The sequence below is a fragment of the Scardinius erythrophthalmus genome (genome assembly GCF_964197995.2).
Source record: "Scardinius erythrophthalmus genome assembly, chromosome: 6".
Classification (NCBI taxonomy): domain Eukaryota; kingdom Metazoa; phylum Chordata; class Actinopteri; order Cypriniformes; family Leuciscidae; genus Scardinius; species Scardinius erythrophthalmus.
Window position 1 is genome coordinate 41,585,919 of NC_138226.1, and position 26,369 is coordinate 41,612,287.

At 37.2% G+C, this 26,369-nt stretch overlaps 1 protein-coding gene across 1 annotated transcript in view; it reads left to right on the plus strand.

Annotated features, from left to right (window-relative positions):
- The window catches only part of LOC308692927 (uncharacterized protein), a 107,551-nt gene that overhangs the window by 19,962 nt on the left and 61,220 nt on the right, over nucleotides 1-26,369 (plus strand). Inside the window, exon 2 of the mRNA XM_081369527.1 lies at nucleotides 951-1,111. Coding sequence (XP_081225653.1) covers nucleotides 987-1,111 — 125 coding nt within the window. The 5' untranslated portion in view covers nucleotides 951-986. The remainder of the gene's footprint in view (nucleotides 1-950; nucleotides 1,112-26,369) is intronic.

The window sequence follows — 26,369 nt, forward strand, 5'->3', positions numbered from 1 at the left end:
ACAGAAATGAGTTTGAATGGGCTCTTCTCCAGACTATCCTGGAGAGAGAATTAAAATTCGCCGGAAGTAGTCTGGGTTTTCCCAGGCTAACACTTACATTGACTCCTGGTTAAATATCGTACTGATTTTAAAATTCTTCTTCTTACTTGCAAGGCACTCAACAATCTTACCCCTTCATACTTATCTGACCTTCTTCTTATTTACACTCCTACTCTGACTTTAAGATCATCTTCTTCACTCACACTTGTTCTTTCTCGAACTTGCCCTACTTCCATCGGGTCCAGAGCCTTTAGTCATGCAGCTCCTTATTTATGGAACCTGCTGCCACAAGATGTGCGAAACAGTGAAAGTCTTCAAGTTTTTAAATCTCGCCTTAAAATTTATCTTTTTCAGCAGGGTTTAATGTGATTACTTTTACACATTAATACTAATATCCAGGCTGTAATTATGAGTATTTGTTTATTGTTGATTGTTTTATGGTGTTTGTAAGGTGTCCTTGAGTGTCATGTAAAGCGCCTATAAATAAAATGTATTGATCCGTGGCTGCAATACTTAAGGCGGGATATTGATCCCATAGCAGTGCTCTAATAGTGGTCTAGTGCGCAATTCTTAAAATGCCCACAAGATGGTGCCGTTTATCGTGAATCTGTTATTACAAAATCAATACCCGATTACGGGAAAATGCTTAAATATCAGGAAAAAAAATTGGTAAAAACAATTATCGGTTGATCTCTACTGACGAGTTTTTCCACACCAGAGTAAACCATCAATTTATGGATTTCATAAGAAAAGGATCGGCCACATACTGCTGCTACTGAGTCTGAAGCACAGAATAGGCCTACTCTAGAATGTAATTGTGTGTGTGTGTGTGTGTGTGTGTGTGTGTGTGTGTGTGTGTGTGTGTGTGTGTGTGTGTACTGTGTAGTATTAAGAATTGTGTTTCTTCTCAGTGTTTCCATAAGCAGGTCTGAAGTCAGTTTCTCACTATGGAGAACAGAGAGAGCAGTAAGAGACCTTCATCTCCAGATCCCAGCTGTGTATCTCTGAAGAGTGACATGTCAATGCCTCTTCCTCCTTTATTCAGTGATGATCCAGTGACCTCTGACCCCAGGTGAGACACCATCTAGTTCTGTAGAAAATAGACCAACTCGTACAGCATCACAGATGAACGAATAATATTGTGTTAATTACACTGTGTAGTAAATTAGCTCTAAAGAAATATTAATAATTAATCATAAGTTATAATTATTTATAAATATTTGGACTTAATGTAGTTAAATTAATATTACAATCAATTAAACTGTTTGTCCTGTGAACACTCAGTGCTAATTGTTTATTCATTCTAAGAAATGTTAATTTTCGGGCTATGGGAAATGTCTATCTTACTGTACAGTATCAGAGCATGTAGTCAAAATCTGCATGATTAGGGACTCCAGTATATGAGCATGAAACACGGACAACTTTAAGTGTGACATTAACAAGACTTTATTAACTAGACTAACACTTAAACTACTCTAACATACACATACAGAACATACATGCATACAGTTTTCCAAGGGAAAGAGAGCTGAAGCAGAATACAGGAAACAGGGTTCGTACAAGGTGCTTAAAGTGTTTGAAGTACTTGAATTTGACTTTTTGAAATTTAAGTCCTGGAAAACCCTTGAAAACAGCCATAATTTTTAAGAGGTTCTTGAAAAGAGCTTGAATTAGGCCTATTAAAAATAGGGATGCACCGATACCGAGCTCATGTACTCGTACAGATGGTGGACAACCAGAATGCGACTTTTACCGCCGCCGTTCCTGCGGCGGCAAAATTGGGATGTGTATTTGCTGCCTTTTACCGCTGAGTGGCGCTGTAATCACAGACTTTGAAAAGTGTCAGTTTATTCTCTTTATGACGTAATCTGCCGCAGCAGTAATCTGATCTGAGGTCACAGATAAATTCAAGATAAAAATTGTGGTTAAATGAATTCAAATTCATTAAATTTAAACAAAGTAGACACACGTTAACATTGTGTGCCCAGTTTTTCTATAATTTAGAAAGGCTATGTCAATAGGTTACTTGTCATTTACGTCGTGTTATTTTAATGTGTTTGTAGATTTATTAACTGAAACATAACAGTGAAATAAATTAAAATAATTTACTGTAAAATTAAAACATTTTCAGGACTTGCAGTTAGCCTACTAACCGATGTTAGTCGGTTTAAGCATTCTTTGTTATATTCAGAATTAAATAGGCTTACATGTTGTTATGATTATCAATTGAATTCTTTAATAAATAATCAACCACAATGCCTATTACTGCCGCAGCAAAAATAAACCAGTCGAATTTCAAAGTCGTTCGTGAAATGACTAGGCTATACCGGGTGGCGCGAATGTGACAGGGCAAAACAGCAGCAACTGCGGCATTTTAAATGGTAAGTTTCCTATATGTTTATGTAAAAAAAAATATATTTTTTTCATTATTTGAACAAAAATGAGACTGATTGAATATGTAAAAATATAAACAAACAAAGCAGAGAATAAAACAAAATTTTAGGGAAAAAATATAGGCCTATTATGCTACAACAGAATTGGTTAACATTAACGAAAGCAAAATATGTAAAAATACATTTCAAACAAAATAAAACAAAACAAATTCGTGGCCGAGTGGTAGGCTATAACTTACATTTCAATAATTCAGATGACACGGGTTCAAATCCAGAACAAACATGGACTACTTTTTTATTATTAATGCAGATAGATTTGATAGTTCTAAAATATTGCTACACCATAGGCCTATTGTTTTTTTTCTCCTATAGCCTATATTAAATATTTTATATTTATAAAATAAAATTACCATTCATTTCCATTTTACATTAGGGACAAATTTTATCCAACAGAATGGCTGAATTAACATCTGCATAATAATAATAATAATAATAATAATAATAATAAATAAACAGCACAAGGTCTTGTAAAAACACTTTATTTTTTATTTTTTCGACACATAATTTCGAGACAGTAAATTGCCAATGTTAAAAAAATAAACAAATAAAAAAGAATATAACAAACTTTTAAAACAGAGAAAATAGTAGATCTAGGCTATTCAGACAATAGCTCTGTGGTCAATGCATTAACAATAGCCTCTCGGAGCTTCAAACGATCTGAGATCGAATCTCAGTGTAGCCGACAGTGTTTATGTTTTTCCGTTCTTGATGCTTAAATATGCATCTGTTTATTAAAGTCAATCATCTTGTTTAATTATCAATTGTACATTACAACATAAATTTGCTACATTCCAGTTGAGCCGCTGCAAAGACGACACATCTGATGAAGGAAGACTGTCAGTCGATCGCACCAGAAAATGAAGATGATGAAGCTCGACAGTGATACCCGGCCATAGCAACGGAAGACATTTTTCAAAACAGATCGAACAAATCAGAAAAATACTTTCAATACAGTATTGCTTTCAATTAAAAAATAAACAATGAAAATGTAAAAGAAAAAGAAAATTAATTAAGTTTGAAAACCCATCGCACATTTCAAGGTATGAATAAAGTGTCGGGACAGTTTATTTATTTAAACAGGGTTGCATCGATCAAGTTTATTCCCTTTGTGATGCAAAATAAGAAACAGAATCTTATTCTTGCAATATTTTAAATTTCTATTGTCAAAGAAATTGCAGCTAAATAAAAAAATTAAAACGGTACAAAACTAAAAAAAAGTTCAAAGCAACATAAATTAAGAACAGGCGTTTTTCTTTGCCTCTCTCTCGCGCTGGATATTTTTTTAGTATGTTTGGTCTCCCTCACTGCGCGTGGCAGGTCTTTCTCGAAATTAAGCATTTCAGCGTAAAAAAACACCATACAGCTGATAATACTGTAGCCTATATGTAGCTGTGTGTCATCCACACAAATCACGAAAGAAAAAACTGTAACAAATAGCTTTTGTTCCTTCAAAGATACAACATGCCTTGCTGAATTCACCTTACAATAAAACGAGGTGGGTCGCGAATTAAAGAGCTCTGTATCTGCTAAATTGAAATTGTGTGTGGAAAACCTTTAAATACAATCAATAAAAATACAATATATAATTTAATAAGATATAGGGCCTACTGTACATAGGCTATGGACTTTTGGAGATTTTGAGATTAATCCTTAAAAGAATTTTGCCTTTGCCTGCTCATCAGGCTGGCTCCGACACTCTCCATATGAAAGACGGAACATTAACACCTCTGTCCTGCACCCCCACGATAAAGCAACTATTGCCTTCTCCAAACCCCCCACAGGCTAGCTGAGTTTGCAAAACAAAACAAAGAGTTTGCCACTCGTCGTGGTGTGCCAAAACACTTAATTATAAACTTCAATATTTCATTCAAAACAATCTCAAAACGCTTTGTGACATTTTGAAAAGCCGTGGATGCATTACTGCCACTGGAACCATGAACGCAACAGAATACTGGTTCTGATTTTATTGTTTGTCGTTTAAACGTCATATTATATATATATATATATATATATATATATATATATATAAATGTTTTAACAGAACTGCTTTTGAAATTACGATTGGAATTATTATAGGCTACAGAAGTAAAGTCATTGTATAATATTTGTTCCTTAGTGTAAAATGGAAATGCATGGTGATTTTATTTTGTAAATGGGCTATAAGCAAAAAACTATGTTTTAGAACTAGACAAATCTCTCTGCATCAACAATAGACTATAAAATGCATTAATATAAAAAATATCAGTAGTCCAAGTTAGTTCGGGATTCAAACCCGTGTTATCTAAATGATCGTAACGTATGTTCAACCACTCGGCCACGATTGTCACGGATGCACACGGGAAGCAGGAAAATCCAAGTGCAGTAATTTATTAAGAGGGCAATCCAACATCGTTGTAATCCATGCAGAGGTCAAAAATCCAGAGAAGCAATCCAAACAAGAACAGATATAAACAGACAAGAAGTGTGGTGACACAAATTAACGACTCCGTACACATACAGAAACAGGCAGAGAATAAATACACACAGATCTAACAGGGCTAACAATGAACAGCTGGGACAGATTACGGGCAACAGCTGAGTGTAATGAACAGTGATAAGTGACAGACAGAATGCTGGGAATTGTAGTCAATGTGAGGGACACCGTGAAAAACGAGACACAAACCAGACACTGTGACATAACCCCCCCTCTACGGAGCGGCTACCAGACGCTCCATGACAACACTAAAACACAACACAAGAGTTCAGGAGGGAGGTGGAATGGTGGAGGATCAGGGGGAGGGAAGGTGGGCCAGGTCCATGGGGGGAAACGGGGACAGGGAGTGACAGTTCATCTGGCGGCCAGAGCGGAGACGACAGTCCCTCGAGCGGCCAGGGCGGAGACTTTCCCTCGGGCGGCCAGGGCGGATCCAGCTGTGCAGGCGACCGGGACGGGGCAGGTCCTTCGGGCGGCCAAGGCGGAGACGACCCCTCAGGCGGCCACGGCGGAGACGACCCCTCGGGCGGCCAAGGCGGATCCGGCTGTGCAGGCGACCGGGACGGGGCAGGTCCTTCGGGCGGCCAAGGCGGAGACAACCCCTCGGGCGGCCACGGCGGAGACGACCCCTCGGGCGGCCACGGCGGAGACGACCCCTCGGGCGGCCACGGCGGAGACGACCCCTCGGGCGGCCACGGCGGAGACGACCCCTCGGGCGGCCACGGCGGAGACGACCCCTCGGGCGGCCACGGCGGAGACGACCCCTCGGGCGGCCACGGCGGAGACGACCCCTCGGGCGGCCACAGCGGATCCGGCTGTGCAGGCGACCGGGACGGGGCAGGTCCTTCGGGCGGCCAAGGCGGAGACAACCCCTCGGACGGCCTGGGCAGAAACTTTTCCTCAGGTGGCCAGGGCGAAGCAAGCTGTGCAGACGGCCAGGGCAGAAACGTCAGTCCATCGGGCGGCCAGGGCAGAGACCTTTCCTCAGGTGGCCAGGGCGAAGACTCTCCCTCGGGCGGCCAGGGCGGAGACTCTACCTCGGGCGGCCAGGGCGGAGACTTTCCCTCGGGCGGCCAGGGCGGAGACTTTCCCTCGGGCGGCCAGGGCGGAGACTTTCCCTCGGGCGGCCAGGGCGGAGACTTTCCCTCGGGCGGCCAGGGCGGAGACGATCCCTCGGGCGGCCACGGCTCAGGAACTGGAACAGACACCACCGGTTCAGGCACTGGAACTGGCACCACCGGCTCAGGCACTGGAACTGGCACCACCGGCTCAGGCACTGGAACTGGCACCACCGTCTCAGGCACCACCGGTTCAGGCACTGGAACTGGCCCCACCGGTTCAGGCACTGGAACTGGCCCCACCGGTTCAGGCACTGGAACTGGCCCCACCGGTTCAGGCACTGGAACTGGCACCACCGACTCAGGCACTGGAACTGGCACCACCGACTCAGGCACTGGAACTGGCACCACCGACTCAGGCACTGGAACTGGCACCACCGACTCAGGCACTGGAACTGGCACCACCGACTCAGGCACTGGAACTGGCACCACCGACTCAGGCACTGGAACTGGCACCACCGACTCAGGAACAGACACCACCGGCCCAGGAACAGACACAGAAACAGACACAGGCACAGAAACAGACACAGGCACAGACCCAGGCACAGGCCCAGGAACAGACACAGGCTCCGGAACAGACACTGGCCCCGGCTCAGGAACAGACACTGGCTCCGGCTCAGGAACAGACACTGGCTCCACCGGCTCAGGAACAGACACTGGCACCACCGGCTCAGGAACAGACACTGGCACCACCGGCTCAGGAACAGACACTGGCACCACCGGCTCAGGAACAGACACCACCGGCCCAAGTGTGTGCGTAGCCCACACACACCACATGGCTGTGGCCATAATGCCCAGTGTCGCGGTCACTGAGGGCTCAGGAACAGACGCCACCGGCTCAGGCTCAGGAACCGACACCACCGGCTCAGGAACAGACACAGGCTCGATGACGGCCATCTTGTCAGGGGACACAAGCTCGGCAAACGTGATGTGAACACTCTCGGCGGCGGCCATCTTGTCCGAAGACACAGGTTCAGCAGGTGTGACGTGAACAGGCTCGGCGGTGGCCATCTTGTCCGAAGACACAGGCTCGGCAGGCGTGACGTGAACAGGCTCGGCGGCGGCCATCTTATCCAAAGACACAGGCTCGGCAGGCGTGACGTGAACAGGCTCGGCGGCGGCCATCTTGTCCGAAGACACAGGCTCGGCAGGCGTGACGTGAACAGTCTCTGTGGCAGCCATCTTGTCCGAAGACACAGGCTCGGCAGGCGTGACGTGAACAGTCTCTGTGGCAGCCATCTTGTCCGAAGACACAGGCTCGGCAGGCGTGACGCAGACAGTCTCCGGCTGGGCAGACGGAATGTGAACAGTCTCTGACTGGGCAGACGTGACGTGGACAGTCTCTGACTGGGCAGACGGGACGCGGACAGTCTCTGACTGGGCCGACGCAGGTCTCCTCCTCCTTCTTCCCTTCTGACGGATGTGTACCGTCTCTGAACTGGACGAAACCATCGACGAAGTCCCAGCGCTCGATGAGACCCGTGGTGAAGCTTCAGCTATCCTGATTTCCTCATGCCTTTGTGCACATCTAGAAAAATACTCTAGTAAAGAGATGCCCTTCTCTCTCTCTGCGGGAGAAAGTTCGCTACGTGGAATCCACATAGTAACTGGGGACGAGATCCTACAAAAAATAATAAAAAATGAAAATTACCGCTGGATTTATGGTGACGGAGTCGTTCTGTCACGGATGCACACGGGAAGCAGGAAAATCCAAGTGCAGTAATTTATTAAGAGGGCAATCCAACATCGTTGTAATCCATGCAGAGGTCAAAAATCCAGAGAAGCAATCCAAACAAGAACAGATATAAACAGACAAGAAGTGTGGTGACACAAATTAACGACTCCGTACACATACAGAAACAGGCAGAGAATAAATACACACAGATCTAACAGGGCTAACAATGAACAGCTGGGACAGATTACGGGCAACAGCTGAGTGTAATGAACAGTGATAAGTGACAGACAGAATGCTGGGAATTGTAGTCAATGTGAGGGACACCGTGAAAAACGAGACACAAACCAGACACTGTGACAACGATTCACTCGTTGCGACATGGCCTAACGTTCCAGTGTGTGTTCGCTGACACGAGCGAGAAGCGCTCTTCATTCAAATGAACGCGCCGCCGCGTTTGTCGAACACTAATTCAACATGCCAGAATAAAACCTGGCTTTAGAACAATGCATAGCGCCACTCGTCGTGGTGTGCCAAAAAATGTACAATAATTTAGTTTCATTCATTTCAGTGTTAATGTTTGAGTTAAAAAAAACCTCTACAAATTAAATTAACACAAAGTCGGCTATAAGAGTCCTTTATAGGCTACGTAAAAAGCAAAGGGCTTACAGTCTTAACATTTAGGCTACTTTGCTTAAATTCGATAGGGATGTAGGGATGTAATTTCAGTATGCTTTACCAACGCTATGTATTCAAATAAAGTTCCTAGAGGTCTGGTCTCTATATTTCCTTCCCAGCTGACACTAATATGCAAGTGCACAGCAAAAATCACAACTTGTGCTTGCTGCGAACGCAAGTTGTTTAAGGTGTCTCAACTGTACACAGTCTACCATACAGTGTGAATTCGTTACAAGGTTTCATTTAATTAAATTAATGTGCAGCAATTTGTACAAATAGAGTCTATAGGCCTACTATAGGCCTACTGTTGTAGCCATTAAATAATCTCATTTAGTATCATATTTGTTAAAATATTATAATGTTATTTTTTTCCATCTATGTTGAATATGAAAAGTGAACAGCATGAGTAAGATAGGATGCATTATATCGAGAGATGGATATGGAGTGGGTCAGACATGATTTTGACCACTTCATTAAGTTTTGTTTAGTAGAAAACCTTTATTTAAAGTGAATTTCGTTTTCTATAAATTGTATCTTAATTTTAATAAATTTTTTATCAACCAATTGCCTGGATTTAATAAGTAAGAGAAGCAAATATAACAGACACTAATCATGGAGGCGCCCGCGCGGTCACTTGCATTGCACGTCAGCTGGAGCGCATTTCATCCTCCTAACTTAACGAAACTCAGCGTATGCCTCACACAGACATGATAAATACATCAAATACACAAAGCTTGAAATGTCTTCAAACGAAATAATTCAAAACGAAAAGAAAAAGGCTACTCTCTGATTATGTCTTTTTGCATTTCTCTCTAGGTGCGTTCATTACAAATATGGCGATCGTCAACTTCATCTTTGCAGTCGACACTGTCAGAAAACACTAGTTTATTGATAAAAATCAATGCACGCATCACCGGATTTACAAATACACATCTTGCTTGTTGCACGCACACATATTATGTCGAAAAAACAAAATATTATGTTGAAATAACATTATTATTAATAATACATCTTTTAGAATATTTGATTAAATGCTGATTGTTGCGCTTGTTCAATTTAATACAATTAAAACTTTAATTGTGATAATTAAAATAATTGGAAATTAAATATTTAGTGGCCAAGTTTTGCTAATTTATTATATAGGCTATTATATGCCTATTGCCTATATTAAGTAGGTCATATTAAGACAAGGCATATATTAAGTTATTTTAGCTGTTATGAGAAAAATAAATCTAACGAAATCTAAAATCTAAATCTAATAAATCAAAAAAAAAAATTCTAACGCCAATTCAACATGCCAGAATAAAACCTGATTTTTGAACAATGCGTAACACCACTCGGCCTGGTGTGCCAAAACACTACATTTTAAACTTCAATGTTTAATTCAAAACAATGTCAAAACGCGTTGTGACATTTTTTTTAAAGCAGTAGCCTAGCCTATACATTAAGGGCATTGAAACCAGGATCTTAACTAAAACGCGTTCCGCATAATCTCTCAAAAATTATGCCACACTACTCCATGTATTTTTTTTAAGGACTGCTTTTGAAATCACTATAAATTACTATGCAATTGTATCGCTCACGAGAGCTCTTCATTTATCTAATTCCTCAATAGAATAGTAAAAATATTCAGCGTCATTGCTCCTAATATCGTCTCTATTTTTAACTTTTGATTCTATCTTTGGTTCTATTCTGTTGTAGCCTAATAGGCCTATTTATATATGAAAAATATGCTTATTAGGCTTAGGGTTTTATATTTAACCCACTTACATTTTAAAATACGGCAATTGTTGCTGTTATGCACAATGTCCCTTTGCGCCAACTGGCGGTCATTTCGGGAACGACTTTGAAATGCGGCTGGTTTATTTTCGCTGCCGCGGCGGTAATAGGCATTCTGGTTGTCCACCATCTGTACTCGTAAAAATGCTCCGATACCAACAACCGATTGGCCTACCAGGCAGCGTGTTTACAATTTTTGTCCAGACAAAGAAACATTCATAACTGAGAGTATAATGGGGATAAAAAAAAGAAAGCTGTCTATGAAGTAAATGTATCTTATTAGTGGAATATTTAACGCAATGTAGTGACACATATCTGTGGTGCGCAAGCTGGTCGAGCGCATCCCTTTAAACAGACATCAGTGGAAAGTTTGTAGTTAAGTTGGATGTCAGTGGCAAAGAAAATAAAACAAATTCACACAAATTATGTAAAAACGCCTGTCTTGGTAAGTATCTTAGGAAACAAAGTCGGTTATATCTCAAGTCAATGTAGCCATGCTGCTGTGTTTGAATGTTAATCAAAGGACAACGAAATTACTCACTGCTCTAGACTAAATAGGCTACCCTTTTCAAATTTACAAAAAGACCCATCTATATTTAATTTATACAGTAATGAATATGCAATTTTTTCACATTTGATTACTTTATTCAAATATCTGTACCTGTTAGATCTACCCAAAAAACTCTAAAAACACTGTTTGTTTCATTTGTAGCCTTTCTTTGTTCTATTGTATTTATTTGTCCTATTTGTAATTCGATTATTTGTTCATATTTTGTTACTGACTGCTTATTTGTCTTTAATAATGTTTTAAATTCACATTAATTAGGCTGGTAGTTTTTGTTGTATCAAATATCCAAGATATCCAGCGATCTTAAAAAATAGAAAATGTACTCGTACAGATGGTGGACAACCAGAATGCGACTTTTACCGCCGCCGTTCCTGCGGCGGCAAAATTGGGATGTGTATTTGCTGCCTTTTACCGCTGAGTGGCGCTGTAATCACAGACTTTGAAAAGTGTCAGTTTATTCTCTTTATGACGTAATCTGCCGCAGCAGTAATCTGATCTGAGGTCACAGATAAATTCAAGATAAAAATTGTGGTTAAATGAATTCAAATTCATTAAATTTAAACAAAGTAGACACACGTTAACATTGTGTGCCCAGTTTTTCTATAATTTAGAAAGGCTATGTCAATAGGTTACTTGTCATTTACGTCGTGTTATTTTAATGTGTTTGTAGATTTATTAACTGAAACATAACAGTGAAATAAATTAAAATAATTTACTGTAAAATTAAAACATTTTCAGGACTTGCAGTTAGCCTACTAACCGATGTTAGTCGGTTTAAGCATTCTTTGTTATATTCAGAATTAAATAGGCTTACATGTTGTTATGATTATCAATTGAATTCTTTAATAAATAATCAACCACAATGCCTATTACTGCCGCAGCAAAAATAAACCAGTCGAATTTCAAAGTCGTTCGTGAAATGACTAGGCTATACCGGGTGGCGCGAATGTGACAGGGCAAAACAGCAGCAACTGCGGCATTTTAAATGGTAAGTTTCCTATATGTTTATGTAAAAAAAAAAATATTTTTTTCATTATTTGAACAAAAATGAGACTGATTGAATATGTAAAAATATAAACAAACAAAGCAGAGAATAAAACAAAATTTTAGGGAAAAAATATAGGCCTATTATGCTACAACAGAATTGGTTAACATTAAAGGTTGTCTAAGCGATCCCGGGAGACGTTTCTTCTTGTTGACATTCGAATTATTGTCAAACAAATCGGAGGCTAGCTAGACCCTCCCTCCTCCTCATCCGCGCACTAACCCCCGAACCCCACCCCCACATCATTCTTGTCGGTTATTGGCTGGAACAGTTTGTTGTGTTTCGTGCTGCGGGTCGCTCTGTTTTTTGCTCAGTTTGTTTTTGTTGCAGTTTGTGGAGCCTGTGGTGTCTACAGAGACCGCGTTTTTTTACAGTGTGTTCAGGGGACAGGCAGCTAGCAGATAGTGAGGAGATGTTTGCGGTATGTGACAAAAAATGTTTTGGCCTAAAAAACGCGTGACATGACTTAGAGCACCTTTAACGAAAGCAAAATATGTAAAAATACATTTCAAACAAAATAAAACAAAACAAATTCGTGGCCGAGTGGTAGGCTATAACTTACATTTCAATAATTCAGATGACACGGGTTCAAATCCAGAACAAACATGGACTACTTTTTTATTATTAATGCAGATAGATTTGATAGTTCTAAAATATTGCTACACCATAGGCCTATTGTTTTTTTTCTCCTATAGCCTATATTAAATATTTTATATTTATAAAATAAAATTACCATTCATTTCCATTTTACATTAGGGACAAATTTTATCCAACAGAATGGCTGAATTAACATCTGCATAATAATAATAATAATAATAATAATAATAATAAATAAACAGCACAAGGTCTTGTAAAAACACTATTTTTTATTTTTTCGACACATAATTTCGAGACAGTAAATTGCCAATGTTAAAAAAATAAACAAATAAAAAAGAATATAACAAACTTTTAAAACAGAGAAAATAGTAGATCTAGGCTATTCAGACAATAGCTCTGTGGTCAATGCATTAACAATAGCCTCTCGGAGCTTCAAACGATCTGAGATCGAATCTCAGTGTAGCCGACAGTGTTTATGTTTTTCCGTTCTTGATGCTTAAATATGCATCTCTTTATTAAAGTCAATCATCTTGTTTAATTATCAATTGTACATTACAACATAAATTTGCTACATTCCAGTTGAGCCGCTGCAAAGACGACACATCTGATGAAGGAAGACTGTCAGTCGATCGCACCAGAAAATGAAGATGATGAAGCTCGACAGTGATACCCGGCCATAGCAACGGAAGACATTTTTCAAAACAGATCGAACAAATCAGAAAAATACTTTCAATACAGTATTGCTTTCAATTAAAAAATAAACAATGAAAATGTAAAAGAAAAAGAAAATTAATTAAGTTTGAAAACCCATCGCACATTTCAAGGTATGAATAAAGTGTCGGGACAGTTTATTTATTTAAACAGGGTTGCATCGATAAAGTTTATTCCCTTTGTGATGCAAAATAAGAAACAGAATCTTATTCTTGCAATATTTTAAATTTCTATTGTCAAAGAAATTGCAGCTAAATAAAAAAATTAAAACGGTACAAAACTAAAAAAAAGTTCAAAGCAACATAAATTAAGAACAGGCGTTTTTCTTTGCCTCTCTCTCGCGCTGGATATTTTTTTAGTATGTTTGGTCTCCCTCACTGCGCGTGGCAGGTCTTTCTCGAAATTAAGCATTTCAGCGTAAAAAAACACCATACAGCTGATAATACTGTAGCCTATATGTAGCTGTGTGTCATCCACACAAATCACGAAAGAAAAAACTGTAACAAATAGCTTTTGTTCCTTCAAAGATACAACATGCCTTGCTGAATTCACCTTACAATAAAACGAGGTGGGTCGCGAATTAAAGAGCTCTGTATCTGCTAAATTGAAATTGTGTGTGGAAAACCTTTAAATACAATCAATAAAAATACAATATATAATTTAATAAGATATAGGGCCTACTGTACATAGGCTATGGACTTTTGGAGATTTTGAGATTAATCCTTAAAAGAATTTTGCCTTTGCCTGCTCATCAGGCTGGCTCCGACACTCTCCATATGAAAGACGGAACATTAACACCTCTGTCCTGCACCCCCACGATAAAGCAACTATTGCCTTCTCCAAACCCCCCACAGGCTAGCTGAGTTTGCAAAACAAAACAAAGAGTTTGCCACTCGTCGTGGTGTGCCAAAACACTTAATTATAAACTTCAATATTTCATTCAAAACAATCTCAAAACGCTTTGTGACATTTTGAAAAGCCGTGGATGCATTACTGCCACTGGAACCATGAACGCAACAGAATACTGGTTCTGATTTTATTGTTTGTCGTTTAAACGTCATATTATATATATATATATATATATATATATATATATATATATATATATATATATATATATATATATATATATATATATATATAAATGTTTAACAGAACTGCTTTTGAAATTACGATTGGAATTATTATAGGCTACAGAAGTAAAGTCATTGTATAATATTTGTTCCTTAGTGTAAAATGGAAATGCATGGTGATTTTATTTTGTAAATGGGCTATAAGCAAAAAACTATGTTTTAGAACTAGACAAATCTCTCTGCATCAACAATAGACTATAAAATGCATTAATATAAAAAATATCAGTAGTCCAAGTTAGTTCGGGATTCAAACCCGTGTTATCTAAATGATCGTAACGTATGTTCAACCACTCGGCCACGATTCACTCGTTGCGACATGGCCTAACGTTCCAGTGTGTGTTCGCTGACACGAGCGAGAAGCGCTCTTCATTCAAATGAACGCGCCGCCGCGTTTGTCGAACACTAATTCAACATGCCAGAATAAAACCTGGCTTTAGAACAATGCATAGCGCCACTCGTCGTGGTGTGCCAAAAAATGTACAATAATTTAGTTTCATTCATTTCAGTGTTAATGTTTGAGTTAAAAAAACCTCTACAAATTAAATTAACACAAAGTCGGCTATAAGAGTCCTTTATAGGCTACGTAAAAAGCAAAGGGCTTACAGTCTTAACATTTAGGCTACTTTGCTTAAATTCGATAGGGATGTAGGGATGTAATTTCAGTATGCTTTACCAACGCTATGTATTCAAATAAAGTTCCTAGAGGTCTGGTCTCTATATTTCCTTCCCAGCTGACACTAATATGCAAGTGCACAGCAAAAATCACAACTTGTGCTTGCTGCGAACGCAAGTTGTTTAAGGTGTCTCAACTGTACACAGTCTACCATACAGTGTGAATTCGTTACAAGGTTTCATTTAATTAAATTAATGTGCAGCAATTTGTACAAATAGAGTCTATAGGCCTACTATAGGCCTACTGTTGTAGCCATTAAATAATCTCATTTAGTATCATATTTGTTAAAATATTATAATGTTATTTTTTTCCATCTATGTTGAATATGAAAAGTGAACAGCATGAGTAAGATAGGATGCATTATATCGAGAGATGGATATGGAGTGGGTCAGACATGATTTTGACCACTTCATTAAGTTTTGTTTAGTAGAAAACCTTTATTTAAAGTGAATTTCGTTTTCTATAAATTGTATCTTAATTTTAATAAATTTTTTATCAACCAATTGCCTGGATTTAATAAGTAAGAGAAGCAAATATAACAGACACTAATCATGGAGGCGCCCGCGCGGTCACTTGCATTGCACGTCAGCTGGAGCGCATTTCATCCTCCTAACTTAACGAAACTCAGCGTATGCCTCACACAGACATGATAAATACATCAAATACACAAAGCTTGAAATGTCTTCAAACGAAATAATTCAAAACGAAAAGAAAAAGGCTACTCTCTGATTATGTCTTTTTGCATTTCTCTCTAGGTGCGTTCATTACAAATATGGCGATCGTCAACTTCATCTTTGCAGTCGACACTGTCAGAAAACACTAGTTTATTGATAAAAATCAATGCACGCATCACCGGATTTACAAATACACATCTTGCTTGTTGCACGCACACATATTATGTCGAAAAAACAAAATATTATGTTGAAATAACATTATTATTAATAATACATCTTTTAGAATATTTGATTAAATGCTGATTGTTGCGCTTGTTCAATTTAATACAATTAAAACTTTAATTGTGATAATTAAAATAATTGGAAATTAAATATTTAGTGGCCAAGTTTTGCTAATTTATTATATAGGCTATTATATGCCTATTGCCTATATTAAGTAGGTCATATTAAGACAAGGCATATATTAAGTTATTTTAGCTGTTATGAGAAAAATAAATCTAACGAAATCTAAAATCTAAATCTAATAAATCAAAAAAAAAAATTCTAACGCCAATTCAACATGCCAGAATAAAACCTGATTTTTGAACAATGCGTAACACCACTCGGCCTGGTGTGCCAAAACACTACATTTTAAACTTCAATGTTTAATTCAAAACAATGTCAAAACGCGTTGTGACATTTTTTTTAAAGCAGTAGCCTAGCCTATACATTAAGGGCATTGAAACCAGGATCTTAACTAAAACGCGTTCCGCATAATCTCTCAAAAATTATGCCACACTACTCCATGTATTTTTTTTAAGGACTGCTTTTGAAATCACTATAAATTACTATGCAATTGTATCGCTCACGAGAGCTCTTCATTTATCTAATTCCTCAATAGAATAGTAAAAATATTCAGCGTCATTGCTCCTAATATCGTCTCTATTTTTAACTTTTGATTCTATCTTTGGTTCTATTCTGTTGTAGCCTAATAGGCCTATTTATATATGAAAAATATGCTTATTAGGCTTAGGGTTTTATATTTAACCCACTTACATTTTAAAATACGGCAATTGTTGCTGTTATGCACAATGTCCCTTTGCGCCAACTGGCGGTCATTTCGGGAACGACTTTGAAATGCGGCTGGTTTATTTTCGCTGCCGCGGCGGTAATAGGCATTCTGGTTGTCCACCATCTGTACTCGTAAAAATGCTCCGATACCAACAACCGATTGGCCTACCAGGCAGCGTGTTTACAATTTTTGTCCAGACAAAGAAACATTCATAACTGAGAGTATAATGGGGATAAAAAAAAGAAAGCTGTCTATGAAGTAAATGTATCTTATTAGTGGAATATTTAACGCAATGTAGTGACACATATCTGTGGTGCGCAAGCTGGTCGAGCGCATCCCTTTAAACAGACATCAGTGGAAAGTTTGTAGTTAAGTTGGATGTCAGTGGCAAAGAAAATAAAACAAATTCACACAAATTATGTAAAAACGCCTGTCTTGGTAAGTATCTTAGGAAACAAAGTCGGTTATATCTCAAGTCAATGTAGCCATGCTGCTGTGTTTGAATGTTAATCAAAGGACAACGAAATTACTCACTGCTCTAGACTAAATAGGCTACCCTTTTCAAATTTACAAAAAGACCCATCTATATTTAATTTATACAGTAATGAATATGCAATTTTTTCACATTTGATTACTTTATTCAAATATCTGTACCTGTTAGATCTACCCAAAAAACTCTAAAAACACTGTTTGTTTCATTTGTAGCCTTTCTTTGTTCTATTGTATTTATTTGTCCTATTTGTAATTCGATTATTTGTTCATATTTTGTTACTGACTGCTTATTTGTCTTTAATAATGTTTTAAATTCACATTAATTAGGCTGGTAGTTTTTGTTGTATCAAATATCCAAGATATCCAGCGATCTTAAAAAATAGAAAATGTACTCGTACAGATGGTGGACAACCAGAATGCGACTTTTACCGCCGCCGTTCCTGCGGCGGCAAAATTGGGATGTGTATTTGCTGCCTTTTACCGCTGAGTGGCGCTGTAATCACAGACTTTGAAAAGTGTCAGTTTATTCTCTTTATGACGTAATCTGCCGCAGCAGTAATCTGATCTGAGGTCACAGATAAATTCAAGATAAAAATTGTGGTTAAATGAATTCAAATTCATTAAATTTAAACAAAGTAGACACACGTTAACATTGTGTGCCCAGTTTTTCTATAATTTAGAAAGGCTATGTCAATAGGTTACTTGTCATTTACGTCGTGTTATTTTAATGTGTTTGTAGATTTATTAACTGAAACATAACAGTGAAATAAATTAAAATAATTTACTGTAAAATTAAAACATTTTCAGGACTTGCAGTTAGCCTACTAACCGATGTTAGTCGGTTTAAGCATTCTTTGTTATATTCAGAATTAAATAGGCTTACATGTTGTTATGATTATCAATTGAATTCTTTAATAAATAATCAACCACAATGCCTATTACTGCCGCAGCAAAAATAAACCAGTCGAATTTCAAAGTCGTTCGTGAAATGACTAGGCTATACCGGGTGGCGCGAATGTGACAGGGCAAAACAGCAGCAACTGCGGCATTTTAAATGGTAAGTTTCCTATATGTTTATGTAAAAAAATATATATTTTTTTCATTATTTGAACAAAAATGAGACTGATTGAATATGTAAAAATATAAACAAACAAAGCAGAGAATAAAACAAAATTTTAGGGAAAAAATATAGGCCTATTATGCTACAACAGAATTGGTTAACATTAACGAAAGCAAAATATGTAAAAATACATTTCAAACAAAATAAAACAAAACAAATTCGTGGCCGAGTGGTAGGCTATAACTTACATTTCAATAATTCAGATGACACGGGTTCAAATCCAGAACAAACATGGACTACTTTTTTATTATTAATGCAGATAGATTTGATAGTTCTAAAATATTGCTACACCATAGGCCTATTGTTTTTTTTCTCCTATAGCCTATATTAAATATTTTATATTTATAAAATAAAATTACCATTCATTTCCATTTTACATTAGGGACAAATTTTATCCAACAGAATGGCTGAATTAACATCTGCATAATAATAATAATAATAATAATAATAATAATAATAAATAAACAGCACAAGGTCTTGTAAAAACACTTTATTTTTTATTTTTTCGACACATAATTTCGAGACAGTAAATTGCCAATGTTAAAAAAATAAACAAATAAAAAAGAATATAACAAACTTTTAAAACAGAGAAAATAGTAGATCTAGGCTATTCAGACAATAGCTCTGTGGTCAATGCATTAACAATAGCCTCTCGGAGCTTCAAACGATCTGAGATCGAATCTCAGTGTAGCCGACAGTGTTTATGTTTTTCCGTTCTTGATGCTTAAATATGCATCTGTTTATTAAAGTCAATCATCTTGTTTAATTATCAATTGTACATTACAACATAAATTTGCTACATTCCAGTTGAGCCGCTGCAAAGACGACACATCTGATGAAGGAAGACTGTCAGTCGATCGCACCAGAAAATGAAGATGATGAAGCTCGACAGTGATACCCGGCCATAGCAACGGAAGACATTTTTCAAAACAGATCGAACAAATCAGAAAAATACTTTCAATACAGTATTGCTTTCAATTAAAAAATAAACAATGAAAATGTAAAAGAAAAAGAAAATTAATTAAGTTTGAAAACCCATCGCACATTTCAAGGTATGAATAAAGTGTCGGGACAGTTTATTTATTTAAACAGGGTTGCATCGATAAAGTTTATTCCCTTTGTGATGCAAAATAAGAAACAGAATCTTATTCTTGCAATATTTTAAATTTCTATTGTCAAAGAAATTGCAGCTAAATAAAAAAATTAAAACGGTACAAAACTAAAAAAAAGTTCAAAGCAACATAAATTAAGAACAGGCGTTTTTCTTTGCCTCTCTCTCGCGCTGGATATTTTTTTAGTATGTTTGGTCTCCCTCACTGCGCGTGGCAGGTCTTTCTCGAAATTAAGCATTTCAGCGTAAAAAAACACCATACAGCTGATAATACTGTAGCCTATATGTAGCTGTGTGTCATCCACACAAATCACGAAAGAAAAAACTGTAACAAATAGCTTTTGTTCCTTCAAAGATACAACATGCCTTGCTGAATTCACCTTACAATAAAACGAGGTGGGTCGCGAATTAAAGAGCTCTGTATCTGCTAAATTGAAATTGTGTGTGGAAAACCTTTAAATACAATCAATAAAAATACAATATATAATTTAATAAGATATAGGGCCTACTGTACATAGGCTATGGACTTTTGGAGATTTTGAGATTAATCCTTAAAAGAATTTTGCCTTTGCCTGCTCATCAGGCTGGCTCCGACACTCTCCATATGAAAGACGGAACATTAACACCTCTGTCCTGCACCCCCACGATAAAGCAACTATTGCCTTCTCCAAACCCCCCACAGGCTAGCTGAGTTTGCAAAACAAAACAAAGAGTTTGCCACTCGTCGTGGTGTGCCAAAACACTTAATTATAAACTTCAATATTTCATTCAAAACAATCTCAAAACGCTTTGTGACATTTTGAAAAGCCGTGGATGCATTACTGCCACTGGAACCATGAACGCAACAGAATACTGGTTCTGATTTTATTGTTTGTCGTTTAAACGTCATATTATATATATATATATATATATATATATATATATATATATATATATATATATATATAAATGTTTTAACAGAACTGCTTTTGAAATTACGATTGGAATTAGTATAGGCTACAGAAGTAAAGTCATTGTATAATATTTGTTCCTTAGTGTAAAATGGAAATGCATGGTGATTTTATTTTGTAAATGGGCTATAAGCAAAAAACTATGTTTTAGAACTAGACAAATCTCTCTGCATCAACAATAGACTATAAAATGCATTAATATAAAAAATATCAGTAGTCCAAGTTAGTTCGGGATTCAAACCCGTGTTATCTAAATGATCGTAACGTATGTTCAACCACTCGGCCACGATTCACTCGTTGCGACATGGCCTAACGTTCCAGTGTGTGTTCGCTGACACGAGCGAGAAGCGCTCTTCATTCAAATGAACGCGCCGCCGCGTTTGTCGAACACTAATTCAACATGCCAGAATAAAACCTGGCTTTAGAACAATGCATAGCGCCACTCGTCGTGGTGTGCCAAAAAATGTACAATAATTTAGTTTCATTCATTTCAGTGTTAATGTTTGAGTTAAAAAAAACCTCTACAAATTAAATTAACACAAAGTCGGCTATAAGAGTCCTTTATAGGCTACGTAAAAAGCAAAGGGCTTACAGTCTTAACATTTAGGCTACTTTGCTTAAATTCGATAGGGATGTAGGGATGTAATTTCAGTATGCTTTACCAACGCTATGTATTCAAATAAAGTTCCTAGAGGTCTGGTCTCTATATTTCCTTCCCAGCTGACACTAATATGCAAGTGCACAGCAAAAATCACAACTTGTGCTTGCTGCGAACGCAAGTTGTTTAAGGTGTCTCAACTGTACACAGTCTACCATACAGTGTGAATTCGTTACAAGGTTTCATTTAATTAAATTAATGTGCAGCAATTTGTACAAATAGAGTCTATAGGCCTACTATAGGCCTACTGTTGTAGCCATTAAATAATCTCATTTAGTATCATATTTGTTAAAATATTATAATGTTATTTTTTTCCATCTATGTTGAATATGAAAAGTGAACAGCATGAGTAAGATAGGATGCATTATATCGAGAGATGGATATGGAGTGGGTCAGACATGATTTTGACCACTTCATTAAGTTTTGTTTAGTAGAAAACCTTTATTTAAAGTGAATTTCGTTTTCTATAAATTGTATCTTAATTTTAATAAATTTTTTATCAACCAATTGCCTGGATTTAATAAGTAAGAGAAGCAAATATAACAGACACTAATCATGGAGGCGCCCGCGCGGTCACTTGCATTGCACGTCAGCTGGAGCGCATTTCATCCTCCTAACTTAACGAAACTCAGCGTATGCCTCACACAGACATGATAAATACATCAAATACACAATGCTTGAAATGTCTTCAAACGAAATAATAATTTAAAACGAAAAGAAAAAGGCTACTCTCTGATTATGTCTTTTTGCATTTCTCTCTAGGTGCGTTCATTACAAATATGGCGATCGTCAACTTCATCTTTGCAGTCGACACTGTCAGAAAACACTAGTTTATTGATAAAAATCAATGCACGCATCACCGGATTTACAAATACACATCTTGCTTGTTGCACGCACACATATTATGTCGAAAAAACAAAATATTATGTTGAAATAACATTATTATTAATAATACATCTTTTAGAATATTTGATTAAATGCTGATTGTTGCGCTTGTTCAATTTAATACAATTAAAACTTTAATTGTGATAATTAAAATAATTGGAAATTAAATATTTAGTGGCCAAGTTTTGCTAATTTATTATATAGGCTATTATATGCCTATTGCCTATATTAAGTAGGTCATATTAAGACAAGGCATATATTAAGTTATTTTAGCTGTTATGAGAAAAATAAATCTAACGAAATCTAAAATCTAAATCTAATAAATCAAAAAAAAAAATTCTAACGCCAATTCAACATGCCAGAATAAAACCTGATTTTTGAACAATGCGTAACACCACTCGGCCTGGTGTGCCAAAACACTACATTTTAAACTTCAATGTTTAATTCAAAACAATGTCAAAACGCGTTGTGACATTTTTTTAAAGCAGTAGCCTAGCCTATACATTAAGGGCATTGAAACCAGGATCTTAACTAAAACGCGTTCCGCATAATCTCTCAAAAATTATGCCACACTACTCCATGTATTTTTTTTAAGGACTGCTTTTGAAATCACTATAAATTACTATGCAATTGTATCGCTCACGAGAGCTCTTCATTTATCTAATTCCTCAATAGAATAGTAAAAATATTCAGCGTCATTGCTCCTAATATCGTCTCTATTTTTAACTTTTGATTCTATCTTTGGTTCTATTCTGTTGTAGCCTAATAGGCCTATTTATATATGAAAAATATGCTTATTAGGCTTAGGGTTTTATATTTAACCCACTTACATTTTAAAATACGGCAATTGTTGCTGTTATGCACAATGTCCCTTTGCGCCAACTGGCGGTCATTTCGGGAACGACTTTGAAATGCGGCTGGTTTATTTTCGCTGCCGCGGCGGTAATAGGCATTCTGGTTGTCCACCATCTGTACTCGTAAAAATGCTCCGATACCAACAACCGATTGGCCTACCAGGCAGCGTGTTTACAATTTTTGTCCAGACAAAGAAACATTCATAACTGAGAGTATAATGGGGATAAAAAAAAGAAAGCTGTCTATGAAGTAAATGTATCTTATTAGTGGAATATTTAACGCAATGTAGTGACACATATCTGTGGTGCGCAAGCTGGTCGAGCGCATCCCTTTAAACAGACATCAGTGGAAAGTTTGTAGTTAAGTTGGATGTCAGTGGCAAAGAAAATAAAACAAATTCACACAAATTATGTAAAAACGCCTGTCTTGGTAAGTATCTTAGGAAACAAAGTCGGTTATATCTCAAGTCAATGTAGCCATGCTGCTGTGTTTGAATGTTAATCAAAGGACAACGAAATTACTCACTGCTCTAGACTAAATAGGCTACCCTTTTCAAATTTACAAAAAGACCCATCTATATTTAATTTATACAGTAATGAATATGCAATTTTTTCACATTTGATTACTTTATTCAAATATCTGTACCTGTTAGATCTACCCAAAAAACTCTAAAAACACTGTTTGTTTCATTTGTAGCCTTTCTTTGTTCTATTGTATTTATTTGTCCTATTTGTAATTCGATTATTTGTTCATATTTTGTTACTGACTGCTTATTTGTCTTTAATAATGTTTTAAATTCACATTAATTAGGCTGGTAGTTTTTGTTGTATCAAATATCCAAGATATCCAGCGATCTTAAAAAATAGAAAATGGAAAATTTTCCGAACCCTTAATCAATCTAGAATAGTTTGGGATCCTAACGCTAAAATGAAGGGTCTCTTAGGTGGTCATCTAAACATAAGGGGCCCTATCTTGCACCCAGCGCAATTGACTTTGTACACTGACGCATGTATCATTCCTATTTTGCACCCGCGCAAAGCACGTTTTTTCCTCCACAGAAGCACGTCGCTAAACTAGGGAATGAACTTGCGCTCCCTGGGCGGTTCAGCGCAAAAAAGGAGGCGTGTTCCAGCGCAAACGTTCCTTCATGCTATTTTGCAGGTTTAGAAAACAGTTGCGCCACTAACCAGGAAAAAATGGTTTAAAGTCAGTGGCGCGTTGCGCATGTTATTCATATGCTATTTTAAGGGCGCATGCTTGGCCATAATCAATGTAGCGTGTGCACAACGCGCATTCACTTTGATTCTCTCATCTACACAGAAGCAGCAGTTTTCATTTTTGCAAATCATACATTATTACGATAGATAGATAGATAGATAGATAGATAGATAGATAGATAGATAGATAGATAGATAGATAGATAGATAGATAGATAGACAATTTATTATAAAAGCATACATCTAGCTTACACATTTACCCAAATTATCACACGCCTTTTTAACCGAAGTTAATTTGGGTGGGTTTCTCCATCCCCAACGTCCCTGACGAGAGCGTTGCTCTCCTCGGCTGTGAACCGCTCTTCGCGTGCGTCTGGCAAATCCGCCGTTATAATAGGAATCCGCTTTAGAACAAGCGCGCCTGCTCTTAAAGGGAATGTGAGATGACGCTCTGATTGGTTTATTTCACGTTACGCCCAAACCACACCTATGAATAATGAAGCTCTTCAGACCAACCCATTTTAGATTTGCGCCTGGCGCAAGAGTCATTTATCCCGCCGGGAAAATAGCAACAGCGCCAAGACCCGCCCACAAAGTTACTTGCGCTTTGCGCTTTGACACTTGCGTTTCAGATCGTTAAAATAGGGCCCAAGAAGTATTAGATCGAAAAGTGATCAAGTTCATCATCTCTTACTAAATTCAAATTTAGATTTCCTTTGTTTATCAGAGACTTGGCTTCACGAAAATGTTTCTACTGCATTAATTCAGGTGCCTGGTTTTAATGTTTTTAGAAAGGATAGAGAAGGTTCCAAGGGTGGTGGAGTAATGATATATATAAAGGATAGTATTCAGTGTAACGAAATCCAGTGGGTGAATTGTGAGGAATTGGAATGCATTGGTTTGAACATTGTCTTATGTCGTTTACTCTCATTGTAATCTATCGTCCCCCTTCTTCTAATTGCAGTTTCTATGAAAATTTTGATACTTTACTGAAAGAATGTAATTTTAACAAGGAGGTAATAATTATGGGTGATTTCAACATTAATTGGGAAGATAAATCTACCAGGAAAAATCTTAAGCAGATAACTGACAGTTTTGATCTTAAACACTTAATTAGTGGACCTACACGAATAACCAATTCTTCTAAAAGTCAAATTGATCTGATATTTACTAATAGACCTGAGCGAATTCTGAAATCTTTTAATATGTTAACTGGTCTGTCTGACCATAATATGATTCTGGTAACTAGGAAATTAACTAAGAAGAGGTTTAGCTCATTTGTTAAAAAATGTGAATTCTTTGGGATACCAAAGTATAAACAAGGAAATTTTAAAGGTGCTATTCAGCAGATAGAATGGGGTAATCTATTATTGGGTATTGATTATGAGGAAGATAGTGAGATTTTTACAAAAAGATTAGGAAATATTATTACTAAATTTAATCATAGAAAGAAAAAGAATATGGTCCCGTGGATAAATGTAGATATTCTGAATGTGATGAAAGACAGGGATCATGCTTTGAAAACCTCACTTAAAACTAAATTGAGTTGTGATAGATATCGATTTACTATGTTGAGGAACTCTGTGGTCATCTAGAGCAAAATATAAATATGGTATGGATGTTATTATGCTCAAAGAATCTAGTTTGACTCTAATTAAACCTATTAGTAAAGTTATTAATCTTTCAATTTCTCAGGGAATATTCCCAAGTGTTTGGAAGTCAGCGATTGTTGTTCCAATATTCAAAAGTGGAGACCCCCTTTCTATTGATAATTATAGGCCAATTAGTATATTACCCACCGTTTCTAAAATTATGGAGAAACTAGTTGCAAAACAGATTAGCAGTTATTTGAGTAGTTGTTCATTTTCAATGCATCCAATGCAGTTTGGTTTTAGAGCAAAATATTCTACGGAAACCGCAAATTGTTTTGTTTATAGAAAATATTAAAACTCTCTTAGACAAAGGTGGTGTAGTTGGAGCAGTGTTCCTTGATTTAAAGAAAGCCTTTGACACTGTTAATCATAGGATCCTTATGTCTAAGTTAGCTTGTTTTAATTTCTCATCACATACACTTAACTGGATAGAGTCATATCTATCAGATAGATCTCAATGTGTTAGACTACACAATCACCTATCTAATGATTTAGGTATATCAACGGGTGTTCCGCAAGGATCTATCTTGGGTCCAATGCTTTTTGCTATGTATATAAATGATTTTCATCTTTCATGTCCTGGCACTAATATACAAATGTATGCTGACGATACAGTGATTTATATACATGGTAATAGTCTGACACAAGTTGCAAATGAACTTACGAATTCTATGGTTAATGTGTCGGCATGGCTAAAAGAGAATTGCTTGCAACTAAATGTGTCCAAAACAGTATGTATGTTTTTCTCTAAGTCTAACAGTATTA